At 35.0% G+C, this 15738-nt stretch overlaps 1 protein-coding gene across 1 annotated transcript in view; it reads right to left on the bottom strand.

Annotated features, from left to right (window-relative positions):
* The window catches only part of CUNH11orf65 (chromosome unknown C11orf65 homolog), an 83927-nt gene that overhangs the window by 10386 nt on the left and 57803 nt on the right, over window positions 1-15738 (bottom strand). Inside the window, exons 4-7 of the mRNA XM_023516076.1 lie at window positions 10222-10275; window positions 9894-10094; window positions 8744-8874; window positions 6057-6227 (exon numbers count right to left, since the gene is read on the bottom strand). Of these exons, the coding sequence (XP_023371844.1) occupies window positions 6057-6227; window positions 8744-8874; window positions 9894-10094; window positions 10222-10275 (557 nt within the window). The remainder of the gene's footprint in view (window positions 1-6056; window positions 6228-8743; window positions 8875-9893; window positions 10095-10221; window positions 10276-15738) is intronic.

Raw genomic sequence — 15738 nt, forward strand, 5'->3', positions numbered from 1 at the left:
AAAAAAAAAAGAAATATCCAAAATTAAATCAGAGATTAATGAAATTGAAAACAAAAGAATCATTCAGAAAATTAATGAAACAAAGAGTTGGTTTTTTGAAAAAAAATAAATAAAATAGATAAGCCTTTGGCCAGAATAAATAGAAATAAAAAAGTAAAATCTCTAGTAATCTCAACCAGAAATGATAAAGGGGAAGTAACAACTCATGCCACAGAGATACAAGAGTTATCTCTGAATACTGCCAGAAATTCTATGCCCAGAAATTGATAGTGTGAAGGAAATGGAGCAATATTTGGAATCACACCTTCTCCCTAGACTTAGCCCAGATGAAATAGATCTCCTGACTGAGATCACAGAAACAATAAAAACTCTGCCAACAAAAAAAGCCCTGGTCCGGATGGCTTCACACCAGAATTCTATCAAACCCTAAAAGAGTTTATTCCTATACTGCAGAAATTATTCCAAAAAATTGAGGAGAAAGAAATCTTCCCCAACACATTCTACTAAGCAAACATCACCCTGATACCAAAACCAGGAAAAGACCCAACTAAAATGGAGAATTTCAGACCAATTTCACTAATGAATATAGATGAAAAATTCTCAACAAAATTTTAGCCAATGGATTATAGCTTACTCATCATGATCAAGTAGGTTTCATCCCAGGGATACAAGGTTGGTTTAATATATAGAAGTCCATAAATGTTATTCACTGTTTCAACAGAAGCGAAACTAAAGACTATATGATCCTCTCAATAGATGCAGAAAAAGTATTTGATAAAATCCTACATCCTTTTCTAATTAGAACACTGAGGAGTATAGGCATATGGGACATATTTCTTAAACTGATCAAAGCTATCTATGACAAACCCACAGCTACTATTTTATTGAATGGAGTAAAACTGAAAGCTTTTCTACTTAGAACTGGAACCAGACAATGTTGTCCTCTGTCAGCATTACTATTCAACATAGTGCTGGAAGTTCTAGTCAATACAATTAGACAAGACAAGAAAATAAAGGGCATCCAAATGGGAGCAGAGGAGGTCAAACTCTCCCTTTTTGCTGAAAATATGATCTTATACTTAGAGAACCCTAAAGACTCAACAACAAGACTCTTGGAAGTCATCAAAAAATACAGTAATGTCTCAGGACATAAAATCAATGTCCACAAGTCAGTTGCCTTTGTATATGCCAATAACAGCCAAGATAAGAGGTTAATCAAGGACACAACTCCCCTCACCATAGACCCAAAGAAAATGGAATACTTAGGAATATACCTAACAAAAGAGGTAAAGGATCTCTATAAAGAAAATTATAAAACCCTAAGAAATGAAATAGCAGAGGACATTAACAAATGGAAGAATATACCATGCTCATGGCTGGGAAGAATCACCATTGTTAAAAAGTCTATACTTCCCAGGGCAATTTACCGATTCAACGTTGAATTTAATTCAATGCCATTAAAATACCAACATCCTACTTTTGAGACTTAGAAAAAATGATTGTGTTTTGTAAGGAACTAGAAAAAACCCTGTATAGCTAAGGCAGTTCTTAGTAATAAAAACAAAGCCAGGAGTATCACCATACCAGATTTTAGGCTGTATTACAAGGCCATAGTGGTCAAGATAGCATGGTACTGGCACAAAACACACATTTGGAATTGAATAGAAAACCAGGAAATGAAACCAACAATTTACAGCCACCTAATCTTTGATAAACCAAACAAGAGTATCAACTGGGGAAGACTCCCTATTCAATAAAGGTGCTTAGAGAACTGGATATCCATATGTAAGAGACTGAAACTGGACCCGCACTTTTCTCTACTCACAAAAATTGATTTGAGATGGATAAAGGACTTAAATTTAAGGCATGAAATGATAAAAATCCTCAAGAAAGAATAGGAAAAACTGGAAGATACTGGCCTGGGGACAGACTTTATAAGGAAGACTGCCACGGCAATAGCAACAACAGCAATAATAAACAAATGGCATTTAATTAAACCGAAAAGCTTCTGTAGAGCCAAGGAGACAACAACCAAAGGATATAGACAACCTACACAATGGGAAAGGGTATTTGCATATTTTAAATCAGACAAAAGCTTAATAACCAGGATCTATACAGAACTTCAATTAATCCACAAGAAAAAAACCCAACAATCCTATACCTCAATGGGGAAGAGAGATGAATAGAATCTTCTGTAAAGACAACAGACGAATGGCTAGCAAACACATGAAAAAATGCTCATCATCCCTAATTATTAGAGAAACGCAAATTAAAACCACCCTGAGATATCATCTAGCCCCAGCGAGAATGGCCTATTTCACAAAATCTCAAAACTGCAGATGCTGGTGCTGATGTGGAGAGAAAGGAACACTTTTGCACTGCTGGTGGGACTAATACCACCTTTTTGGAAGGAAGTATGGAGAAACCTCAAAGAACTCAACCTAGACCTCCTGTTTGATCCTGCAATCCCATTATCCATCTATCCAGAAGGAAAAAAAAAAATTTATTATAAAGACACTTGTACTAGGCTGTTTAGTGCAGCCCAATTTACAATCGCTAAAATGTGGAAACAGCCTAAATGTCCTTCAACCCAGGAATGGATTGGTAAGCTGTGGTATATGTATACCATGGAATATTATTTAGCCATTTAAAAAAATGGAGATTTTGCAGAATGGAGATTTTTACTAACCTGGATGAAGGTGGAAAACATTATTCTTAGTGAAGCATCACAGGAATGGAGAAGTATGGATCCTATGTATTCAATTTTGATATGAGGACAATTAATGACAATGACATGATGGGGCATGAGGGAAGGGGAGATAAGACAGAGAAAGAGGGAGGGGGTGAGGAAAAGGAAAAGAAGAAAAAAAGAAAAAGAAGAAAAGAAAAGAGTGACTAATTCTCACATAAATTGGATTTAATTTTGACCAAAGTACATTACTTAATTTTTTTTTTTTTTTTTTGGTCTGTGGCTGGGTTTCAACCTGCCACCTCTGGTATATGGGGCTGGCACCCTACTCCTTTGTGCCATAGGTGCTGCCACTTAAACATCAATTTTTAACTCAACTTGTTAATATGTTGTTTAGGATATTGCATCCTTCTTTATAAGTGAAATATGTTTGTAATCTCCTCTTTATAATCATATATTTTCTTCAATTTTAATTATCAGGTATATCTCGTTTAAGTAGAGTGATTTTGAAGTATTTCTTCTTTTTCTATTGTCTATAAGATTTGGCATGATCTGTTTTTTAAAATTATCTTTTACGGCTTGGCGCCTGTGGCTCAAGTGGCTAAGGTGCCAGTCACATACACCTGAGCTGGCGGCTTCGAATCCAGCCTGGGCCCGCCAAACAACAATGATGGCTGCAGCCAAAAAATAGCCGGGCGATGTGGCGAACGCCTATAGTCGCAGCTACTTGGGAGGCAGAGGCAGGAGACTCACTTGAGCCCAGGAGTTGGAGGTTGCTGTGAGCTGTGATGTCACAGCACTCTATCCAGGGGGACAGCTTGAGGCTCTGTCTCAAAAAAATAAAAAATTATCTTTTACTTTTATTTGTAAAAATTAGTTGTCTATGTTTTGAAACTCTGGAAAAAAAAAATAAGAAGTTAACTGATGACTCCATACTGAACCTCAGAGTCAAGCATTCTATAATAGACATACTCTTATTTGACAATGTGAATGTTACTTTCTTTGCATTATTATTATTATTGCTTAATATTTCGATGCAGCAATCATCTTATTTCTTTCCTGAATGTATTTATCTTCATTCGTTTTTTACGAGGTTTTTGTTTCTAGTCCTAATCTTGTTATTAAATTTTAAGCCTTTTTAATTTTGTGAAGGCAAAAAGTGGAAACCTAATAAACACATGTATATGTAAAAAAAGAAACAAGGAACCACTTAAAAGTCTTATTGGTTTATTCTGGTTTTTTTTCCCCATAAAGGGAAGCCATTAAAGCTCTTTACCACTTACCCTCATATCAGAAGATGATAGTTGGTAAGTCTTATATAGACTAACATGCCTATTTATTTCTTCCCTTTGAACTTAATGGTTTTATTCTTTTTGTATTCTAGTAATGATATAATATAGAATATTGGAATAGATTTTTTGCAATCTTTCACTAAAGCTTGCTGGCTTGTTCGTGAAGTAGCCAAATGTATAAAGGCAGAGCAGGATTTCAAAAGCTAAGAGAATTCTCTATCCTGTCCTCAGATGCTCATAATAATGTATCTCTCCTCCCTCTCTCTTTTTTTTCCACTTTCTTCTCTACCTAGCAATTTTTACTCTTAGGAAAGGGAGTAAAGGCAGGGCATTATAGCTCCTTTTTTTTTTGTTTGTATGTCATTTCTTACATTCTTAGCATCATGTATATTTATTCAGTGTCCCAGAAACTACAGAAATGCTGTTTATGGGTAATCCCAATACTAGGGTCTGGACAAAATATTGGGGTTATTGAATCATACCAGTCTTTTTTAATTTAAAAATATTTTAGAGCATGTATGGAAACTTAGTTCTTTATTTATCTTTCCCTTTTTATTTTCTAATATATCCTCATCAATATCTTTGTTTTTCTTTTATTCTTTTTTATTTTCCTTTTTTATTGCTGTTCCCCTTTTTTTTGTTCTTCTCTTTCCTTTTATTATTATTCTCTTCTCTGTTTCCTATGGCCTCTCATTTTCATGTTCCATTGTTCAGTGACCAACCTCATTTTCTTCTCTCCTTTTTCCCAATTTCCTAATTTCTCTTATTTTCTTTTCTTTACTTATACCATCTTCATTTTAATTTTTTTGTCTCTTCATCCATGCAGTATCCATACTCCTTATTACTTAGTTGAGTAAATATTGAATGTGTTTAAGAGCTTTATTAAGATATAATTCATACACAATTCACCCCTTAAAAGCATGTAATCCTCTGGCTTTTAGTATATTCACAGAGTTGCATGTCTATTACCATAATCAATTTTAAATCATTTTCATTACTTCAAAATTAAGCCCATGCCCCATAGCTATCACCACCCAATCCCCTCAATTAAATCCCGAGCCATAGGCTAGTACTAATCTACTTTATGCCTCTATAGATTTGCTTGCTGTAGATATTTCATATAAATGGGATCATATAATTCATGATGCTCTGTGGTTAGCTTCTTTCACTTAGCATAATAGTGAAGTATTAATTAATTTATTTATCACTATCTAATACTTCTGGCATGTATCTGAACATTATTTCTTTGTATTGCTGAATAATTCCACTGTATGGACAAACCACATTTTATTCATTCATCAGTTGATGAACATTTGGGTTGTTTTTTTCTACTTTTTTATTATCATGAATAATGTTGCTATAAATATTCATGCACAAATTTTTGTATGAACGTATGTCTTCATTTCTCTTGGGTATATATGTAGGAGTGGTATTACTGGGCCATATGGCAACCATTTGAGAAATTGCCAGATTGTTTTCCAAAGTGGCTGCACCATTGCACAGTCCCATTAACAATGTGTAAGGGTTCCAATTTCTCCATATTGTTAATATTTGTTATCATTTTTTTAGTTATAGCCATCTTAGTAGAAATAAAGTGGTATCTCATTGTATATATCTATTTCAATTTCCACCACCCCCAAAAATCCTAAAACTGTTTCTCAAGGGCTATAGATCATCACTGAGAAATTATAACTTTTTAGTCTTTCACACAGAAAAATATAGAGTGAGGAAATTGTTTGTGTTATTAATTTCATGTTCTTAGACTTGTTTCTAAGCCCCAAAGTAAGAAGCTAAGCAGAGAATAAGGCATGAGAATAAAGTCTGAAAATAAAGAAGAACATCTATGTCTAATTTTCTGTTTGTTATTTTTGGATCATTCCTTTTATAACCCTCATTTATTCTTTTTTTCTTTCTGGACAAATAATAACTACATAGGGGTTGGTTTTTTGGTTTTTTGTTTTTTTTTTTGAAGATTATATTTCTGGCCCCAAGATTCAACATGGAAATGGGAAATGTTAGATAGAAAAAATATATAATGACTCCCTTGTTTCCCAAGAATAGCAACATATATTTACTCATCAAAGTTCAGGGTATTCGTCCAGTTCAGCAATTCGTCCACTTCCCATTCCATCACAGAATCTATCCCACCATCTTCAATAGCTCTTATTAGCCCTTTTGTTGCTGTGTGAATGAAGCCTAGAGTTTTAAGATCTCTGGACTTAGCCTGCAGGCTTCCTGCATAGTACCTAAATAAAGAAAAGAAAGAAAGACATAAATCCTTTAGAACAGGTGATTATAAGTAGATGCAATTGGTACTGTTGCTATTTACATACTAAAACTATTTATACATTGAATCAAGCTTTCATCTTATATAACTCAGATGTATTTAAAACCAAGATCTATGTGATGAGATATTTGGGGGTGGGTAGGGGAACCAACTTAAGTGACCACACTAACCAGACAGGCCCATTTCAAATCCACCTTTAATAAGTAGCATTTTTATGATACAAAGGAAAACTAAGTTATTAGGTCACCGAATCACAGAGTTGTAGAGTAGAAAGGATCTTAGAAATCAATAACCCGCTCATTTTACAGATGGCAAAATAAATCCTGGAGGATTTTAGTGACTTAAAGTTACAAGGCTCATGGCAGGTAGGAAGAGGGATGGAAAGTGGGAAAAAGTAGGAAAGCAAAAGGAAGGAAGAGTTAAAGGGATGACAGGTGTTGACATTTTCTTAGTGCCAGGCACTTTTCACACATTATCTTGCTTAATTCTCTTTAAAAAATTCATCATATGTGGCAGCTATTTTTATGCCCCTTTGTTTTATAAAGAACCTGAGACTTGGAGAAGTTTAAAAAATTGTTCAAGATCATATAGGTGGTAAATATGTATCAGAGCCAGTAGTCAGACCTGATTGTTAAGTTCAGCCTCCTTCTGGAGACTGTGTGTTTTGTATTAATCTAAGCATATACTCCACCAAACATGAGCTGAGGGAGTAAAGATAGTGATCAGAAATAAAGATCACTTTATAATCAATCATAAAGATCACAGCACTTTTTTTTTTTTTTGGTTATTCAGTTTAAAGATCTGTACTATAGCCATTTTAATGCTTAATGTTTTCTGAAATTACATTCATTTATTAATTCAACACTCATGGATTAGGAAGCAGCATAGTGGTGGTACCGAGCAGAACTCTGGTATCGTATTACCTGGATGTGAATCTTGGTGTGATTTACAAGCCATATAACCCAGCCTTTCCTGGCCTTAGGAAACTTCCCTAAAATGGTTATCATAATATTACTTCCTCCTAGTGTTCTCAAGAGATTTAGAAGTGTAAAGCCATGGACACCATTTAGGACAGTGAATGGCACATAGCAAGCATTCAATAAAAGAAGGCTCACACAATATGTGTGGTAAGAATGTGACAGCAAGAAGATACATCCCTGCCTTCATGAGGTTTCTGTTTGATCAGACTTTAAATGGATAATGATCCATGAGAGCAAATGCATTTTGCAGAAGCAGGAGCACAACTCTTGGTTTATAGCTTAGTAGCAGCAAAACTTATAAGAAAGCATGATTTACCAATTTTCTATGGTTTTTCATTCACTTACTCATTTATTTAATTAATATCTGTTGAGTGTCCACCATTTACAAAGTGTTATGTTTGTACAGTGGTGAAATTCCCTCTTGGAACTCACAATCTTCCATTCTCTACTCTGTTTTCTGAACATAATAGTAAGAAAACATGTACTAAGTAAATAAATGATCAAGTGATCAAATAGTTCAGCGCCCCATTTAAGAAATCTTTGCAAGAGAAAGGAAGGCTTATACACTGTTGGTGAGACTACAAATTAGTAAAACCTCTATGAGAGGAGAACGATATAGAGATTCCTCAAAGAAATACAGACTTACCATTTGACCCAGTAATCTACTACTGGATATCTACCCAAAGGAAAAGAAGTCATTTTAGCAAAATGGCACCTACACTTTTATGTTTTTTTGCAGTACAATTGCAAAGCTGTGGAATGAACCTAAATGAACATCAATTCATGAGTGCATTAACAAAATGTGGTGTATATACATATCACAGAATACAGACATAAAAAGAAATGAATTAATGTCTTTTTCAGCAATTTGGATGGAACTGGAGACCATTATCTTAAGTGAAGCATCTTAGGAATGGACTCTCTAATAATTTGGAACTAACCAATGGGTGTACACAGACAAGAAGAAATGTAAAAATCATAAGCAATCAGGAAGGTGAGAGGGGAGGAAGGGAGAGGTAAAAACCTAAACTAACAGGTACAATGAACACTATTTGGGGGATGGGTACACTAATAGCCCTGACTTAAGCATTATAAAAGCTATCGTGTAACAAAAATTTTTGTAACCCCTTAATATTTTGAAATAAAAAATTAAAAAAAAGAAATCTTTGCAAGAACTAAGGTCACTAAGATTTTCTCCTTTGGTTACTTTTAGATGCCTTATGGTTTTGCTCTTATATTTAGGTCTGTGATCTCTTTTGAGTTAATGTTACTTCAGGTATAACAGTCAAGGTTCATTTTTCTGCATTTGAATATCCAGTTTGTTAAAAAGACTATTTTTCCCCAATTAAATTCCCGTTTAATTTAACAACAACGTTGCCATTATCGTAGTGTTAGAAGTCTTGAAATCAAGTAATATAAGTTCTACAAATATGTTTTTTATAAAATATTATATATTAATAATTATTTATTAAATCTAAGTACTTAGTCAACTTACATTTGCTTCATCCATTCTATTTTTCTAATTTTTCTTTTCTTTTCCAAATCTTCCCTTCTCTTCAGTTTAGAGAAATGAAATTCGCTTTCTTTTTTATTTTCCACTTCTACACTGTCAGTAGATCTCCAAAACTATTGTGAAATGAGAAGGAATATATCAAATGTTGAAATATTGATTCTGAGTGTATCTGGTTATAGACAAGAACTTCTGGGGGCTCAGTAGGAATAAGCCAAGATAGAACAGATGGAAGGACAGGCTCTTTTAAGATATTTTTAATTAAGTGATAGGTGAGTAGTATGCTGTACTTTAAGAACTGCATGCTATAGAAAGACTGACAAAATTCAAGTGTACTTAATAAGTAAGCATATTGTAAAATGGTTAAGTAAATTTCTTCTAAAAGTGTCTCATCATCTCACATGAACAGATTTGACCAACTCTTAGTGCTGTTGGACTTTGATGGCTCTAATCCTCAAATTAGAGGCACAGACATCTTCCAGGAACACAGAACTCTCTCTTTCAAGCCCTAAGACTTTCCTCTTTAGGAAACCTTCTCCTAACTGACTGCCTATTTTTCCACTTCTAATTCATCCTCCTCCCCTGCCATATACACACTAGATAACAAGGAGGACAGTTTGTTAGTCCTTATGTATTTGGACCTATACACTTACCGTATTTACTGCAGTGTACTGAGACACTTAACTGTCTCCCTAATTGAAAAGCAAGATCTTTGAAGGAAAGGACTATGACTTTTTTACCACTGTACCCCCAGCACCTAGAGCAACGCTTGAAATATGATTGGTATGAAATGAAGTTTGTTAATGAATGAGTGAATTCACACCTTGATTGTTATCACTTTTCATACTATATGCAACATACTACATTCTATAATCTGCTGAGTACTAGAGAGTATCTAAATATGGCATGGATTCAAAGCTGACTAGTAAAAGTATTATACAAGTAAATGTACAAAAACAAAGATAAATTGTTGTACACTGAAGCATTATTAGTAACCTCAGAGTAATAAATTTAAGCAAATTTTATCAATTAAATTATTAGGATTTATTATTTTTTAATTTAAAAATTAATTCTCAAAAAGATAAATAAATTTCTAAATGTATGAGATTAAAAAATAGTATTTCTCTTTTCTTACTCTATCAGAAACAGGCCTCCAGCCATTGTTTTCTATCCGATGATACCAGCCACTATGATCCTCTTCCTGAAGATGATTGCTTCTGTTACGAGATATACTTTTTGCTGGTAGTTTTGTATAATCTCTAGGACTGTTAGCACACAGATCTTCAATGTGTCTGTGAGTAAAAATTTTATAGTATATACCAGGGGGAAATTTAACCTGCAGATGTAAAAATTCAAAGGACAATTGTAATTTAATTATAAAAATAGTTTATGATTTTAAAATTCTATCGTTTAAATCTCATGTAAATATGCTTTAAAGCTACTAATGATTCATCTGTACTTACTCCACCTAATCTGAATCGCACATAAACACCAGCAGCAGCATCTAGAAGCTCTGCCTGTAAGAAAATACATTACACCTCAATGTTCTGTATGTATCAATTAACTATTTCTCACTATATTATTTAAAAATAGTTGCCAAATATTGATTATTCATGAAATAATTCTAGTAAACAGAACTCAAATAATTAATTTTAAATTAGAAAATATTTTAAGATCTAAGGACATAATTTCTTAGGATTATCAACAACTAAAACAGCTTATATAATAACAGAAAAAGTGATACCAAAGTATTTCCTTTCTATGCAATGTAAAAATTTAAATGCCAAATAATTTATTATTCATAAAACAAAAGTTTTAAATCAACTGAAATATATAATTTACATATGAAGTATTATTTTACAGGCAAATTCACAGGAAAAGTAGTGACTAATTAACCTAAGTTCAGATGACCTTTCCTAACTAGCTTTTATTAAATCAAAAATCTATGTTTAATATTCTGTAAGAATTGTATATAATAGGTCTTCTAAATTTTAGTGCTCTTCACCAAAATGAAAAGTAGAAAAAAGATTCTTGGTTCTTTATCAGAAAACAATTCAACCTTCTTGATACTAATATGTTAGGTAGAGAAAACAGATATTATCCTAAATTGTTCCATCTACAATGCCTGAAAAATGACATTAACTTTGCAGAATAATTTTCTGTAGAGTAAAATGTATATGAATTAGGGTGTGCCTGTGGCTCAAAAGAGTAGGGCCCTGGCCCCATATACCTGGCCCCAGCCAAAAAACTGCAAAAAAAAAAAAAAAAAAAGTATATGAATTCAAGTATGAAGCGTAATATCCTGTTTAAAAAAACATTTTTTCATATTAGAAACATGACACTACACACATACATATATATATAAATATTTTTCCTCACTGAAGTGGTCAAATTTTAAGTACATGAATTTTTACAAACACATTGTACCCTTTTATGCTTGGCTTCTTTTGCTCAGCATGAATCTGTAACTAATCTGTCAAATTCATCCGTGTAGCTGCAGATAGTACCAAGTTACTTTTCGTTGCTATCTAGTAATCCATCATATACCACAATTTATTCATCAACTCTATTATTTTTGGAATTTTGATATGTTTCTCATTTTGAGTTATTATAAATAAAAATGCTTCTTTTGGTAGGTTATAGCATTCATTTCTCTTTGTTACATACCCAGGAATGGGATATGAGTGATCATGAGATGTTTGTATACAGGTGTCCCCAACTTAACAATGGTATGACTTACAATTTTTTGACTTATAATGGTGTGAAAGCCATATACATTCAGTAGATATCATTCTTCAAATTTTGAATTTTGATCTTTTCCCAAGCAAGTGATATACCATCTGCTATTTATTTGCAACATGGGCAGCAGGAGCAAATGGCAGCCTCCAATCATCATGTGATCACAAGTGTAAACAACTAATACTCCTTGGCTCAGTGCCTGTAGCACAATGCTTAGGGTTCCAGCCATAACCACCGGGGTTCGAACCTGGTCCAGGCCTGCTAAACAACGACAACTACAACAGAAAAATAGCTGGACATGTGGCGGGTACCTGTGGACCCAGCTACTTGGGAGGCTGAGGCAACAAATCACTTAAGCCCTAGAGTTTAAGGTTGCTGTGAACTGTGTGATACTATAGCACTCTACCGAGGGGGACATAATGAGACTCTGTTACAAAAAAACAAAACAAACAAACAAACAAACACAACCAATGAATTCTCCATAGTGTAGGCTAAGCCAAGCTACAATGTTCAGCAGTTAAGTGTATTAAATGCATTTTCAACTTATAATATTTTCAACATATAATGGGTTTATCTGGTGTCACCCCATCATTCATCAGTCAAGAAGCATCTATAATTAGCTGTATTAATAACTGCCAGTATGTTTTTTCAAAATTTCTGTAACAGGCTGGGTGCGGTGGCTCATCCCTATAATCCTAGTACTCTGAGAGGCTGAAGCAGGTGGATTGCCTGAGCTCAGGAGTTTGAGACCAGCTTGAGTAAGAGTGAGACCCCATGTCTATTAAAAACAGAAAAACTAGCTGGGTGTAGTGGTGGGCACCTGTACTTCCAGCTACTCAGAAGGTGGAGGCAAGAGGATCACTTGAGCCCAAGAGTTTGAGGTTGCTGTGAGCTATAACACCATGTCACTCTACCTAGGGTGATGGAGTAAAGATGAGACTTTATCTCAAAAAAACCCAAAAATTCCATAACAACGTACTACCCATCAGCAATATATGAGGATTCTGGTTGCTCCACATCCTTATTAACAGTTGGTATTGTCAGTACCTTTTCATGTTAGCCATTCTGATGAATGGTATTTAGGTATTCTGATGAATACCATTCTCATTGTAGTTGTTTTTTTTTTTGGAATCCAGTGGCATGGTTGTAGCTTACTGTAGCCTTGAACTCCCGGGCTCAAGTAATCCTCCTGCCTCAGCTTGCTGAGTAGCAGGGATTATAGGGCAGGCCACCATGCCTGATTAATGATTTTATTTTTGGAGAGACAGGGTCTAGCTAGGTTGCCCGGGCTGGTCTCAAGTAATCCTTCCTGTCACTTAGGCCTCCCAGGGTGCTGGAATTACAAGCATGAGCCACCATGCTTGGTCCAATCATTGTAGTTTTAATCTGTATTTCCTCATGACTAACCATGTTAAGTACATTTGTATGTGTTTATTGCCCATTGGATATATCAGTCTTGCTAGAGGTTTACTAATCTATTCAGAGAACTACTGGCTTTGTTTGTTTGTTTTCATTTTTTTTTTAGACCTTAAAAAATTTAATTATTAGGGGTACCTAACAGTTGTCTATCTTTACAGGGTACATGTGACGTTTTAGTATAGACATACAATGTGAAATAATCAAATCAGGAAATTGGGGCACCCATCACCTTAGATATTTATCATTTCTTTGTGTTAGGAACATTCCAATTCTACTTTTAGTTATTTTAAAGTATACCCTAAATTACTGTTGATTAAAGTCACTTTGTTGTGCTATCTGGCTTTGCTTATTTTCTCTATCTTACTATTCATTGACTTCTGATTTTATCTTACTATTTTCTTCCTTTTACTTTCTTTGAGTTTAATTTGCTTACTTTTTTCTATATTCTTGTGAAGAGACTTGTTAAATTGACTTCTGTTTTTTTTCTTTTTAGATTCAGTGTCTATATTTATTTACCCATTGCTATTATACCAACTCTTAGCAACTTGAAAAAAAATATTCATAATCTCAAATAATCCTTTTGGTTCAGGATTTGACAGTGGCTTGGCTGGGTGGTTCTGGTTCTGGGTGTCTCAAGAGGTTGCATTTAGATGGTGGCTGTGAAGTTGTGGTCATCTGAAGGCTTGCCTGGGTCTAGAGAATCCACTTCCAACGGTTTATCCACGTGCCTGGCAGGTGAGTGCTGGGGCTGAGAAGGCCTCAGTTCCAAATCACATGGGATTCTCCAGACAGCTGCTGGAGTGTCCTCATGACATGAGGCCCCTAGAGCTAGGGATCCTAGACAAGGAATGAGGAGAGGGCAGGGCCTCCAGTAATCTCGCCATGGAAGTCACACACACTCACTTCTACTGTATTCTACTCATCAGATGTGAGTAATTGAGTTCGGCCCACATACAAGGGGAGAATTAAGCTTCAGCTTCTTCTTTTTTTTTTTTTTTAATTCCATCTCTGGAAGGGAGAATTATCAAAGAATTTGCTGACATATTTTACAATGATCACAGCACCCACTGATGATTCTTGCCTAATTCAATCCTTACTTTGATAGCTGCAGAATGATTTTCCCACTATCCCATATTATTTTTGAAGCAAATCCCAGCATCATATTTCAAATATAAATATTTTAAAAGTATTTTTGAAAGATAAAAATGGCTTAAATGTTATAAACCTTAAAAATGATGATTTCTTAATATTATTAAGCAGCAAATCAGTATTTAAACTTATTTGTCTCTTGGCTCGGTGCCTGTGGCTCAAGTGGCTAAGGTGCCAGCCACATACACCTGAGGTGGCGGGTTTGAATCCAGCCCGGGCCCCCCAAAAAAAAGGGGCTGCAGCCAAAAAAAAAAAAAAAAAAAAATAGCCAGGCATTGTGGCGGGCGCCTGTGATCCAAGCTACTTGGGAGGCGGAGGCAGGAGACTCCCTTGAGCCCAGGAATTGGAGGTTGCTGTGAGCTGTGATGCCATGATACTCTACCCAGGGGGACAGCTTGAGGCTCTGTCGCAAAAAAAAAAAAAAAATAAACTTATTTGTCTCATAATTGCCATATTTTCTGAAATAATTAAGCGTAGTCATGAACCATGTCATGATATACAACGAACTATATATATGACAGTGGTCCCATAACATTATGATTCCACATTTTACTCTACTTTTTCTATGTATAGATACATAAACACCATTGTATTACAGCTGCCTACAGTATTCAGTACAGTGCCCATCTCAGGATATATTTCTGTCATTAGGTGACGCGTGACTGTAGTCAGTACCTTATGGTATTTCACAAAGCTGTACAATCATCACCACTATTTAGTTCCATCACTAACAGCTTTGGCAGCCATCAGTTAGAAAGATAATAGTTCCAGAAAAAAAGGAAACAAAAACAGTTTTGACAACCAACAGTTGGAAAGTTTTGCCAACTTTAACTTTTCAGTCAGAACTGTGTAAGCTGAACCAGTTGAGATATCTATGGTGTTGGCTGTTGTTTATACTGTTAATTATTGGTACTCTTCAGTTAGGGCAAGAACAAGATTAATTTTTCTTCGAAAACTAATGTGGACAGTCTGCCACTGCAGGCTTCATCTTCAGCTTGGTCTCATCCCTTCTTAATGTTAGTTATCCATTTGTAAACTGGTGGTTTCTTTGGGGGCATTGTCCCTATAAACTTTTCATAAAGTGTCAGTGATTTCACCATTCTCCAGCCCAACTTCATTATAAATTTGCTATTCGTTCTTCATTCAATTTTAGCAGAATTCATGGTAATCTGGTAGGGGTTATGTTCAAACTGATGTCTTATCTTTCTTAGTGCCTGAAAGCAGATCCTGTAGGACACGAGCTGTTTCATAAAGCTGTTCTACAGTGCTGTGATTCATTGCCAAGTTACTCATGTATGCCTAAGTTATTGTTATCTGTAAGGTCGCAGCATCCACATTCCTCAGATGTACATGTGTCTGTTTGCTTTCACTTAGTCCACTCATGAACATGGCCTTGAAATAAGAGCTACATGTCACAAGAACCATCTTATGACATGGGAATTCAGTGCCCTCAACAATGAACACTGTCAGTAAATAACTGCTGTTCATAAAACAGTTTTAACTGTTCCAGCAAGGACACAGCATATTTAGTATTGATCTGCCTCTCATCCTGAGTAGACATGACTTTATTCCATTAATATCTCCCAGAACAGATTAGAAAAGCCCGGGTTAGTGATGGAAGGTCAAACAACTTCAGAAATACAGAGACTCTACTTGCTGTTATCTGCAGCATT

The sequence above is a fragment of the Otolemur garnettii genome, unplaced genomic scaffold (genome assembly GCF_000181295.1).
Source record: "Otolemur garnettii isolate 467f Iridium unplaced genomic scaffold, OtoGar3 scaffold00086, whole genome shotgun sequence".
Classification (NCBI taxonomy): Eukaryota; Metazoa; Chordata; class Mammalia; order Primates; family Galagidae; genus Otolemur; species Otolemur garnettii.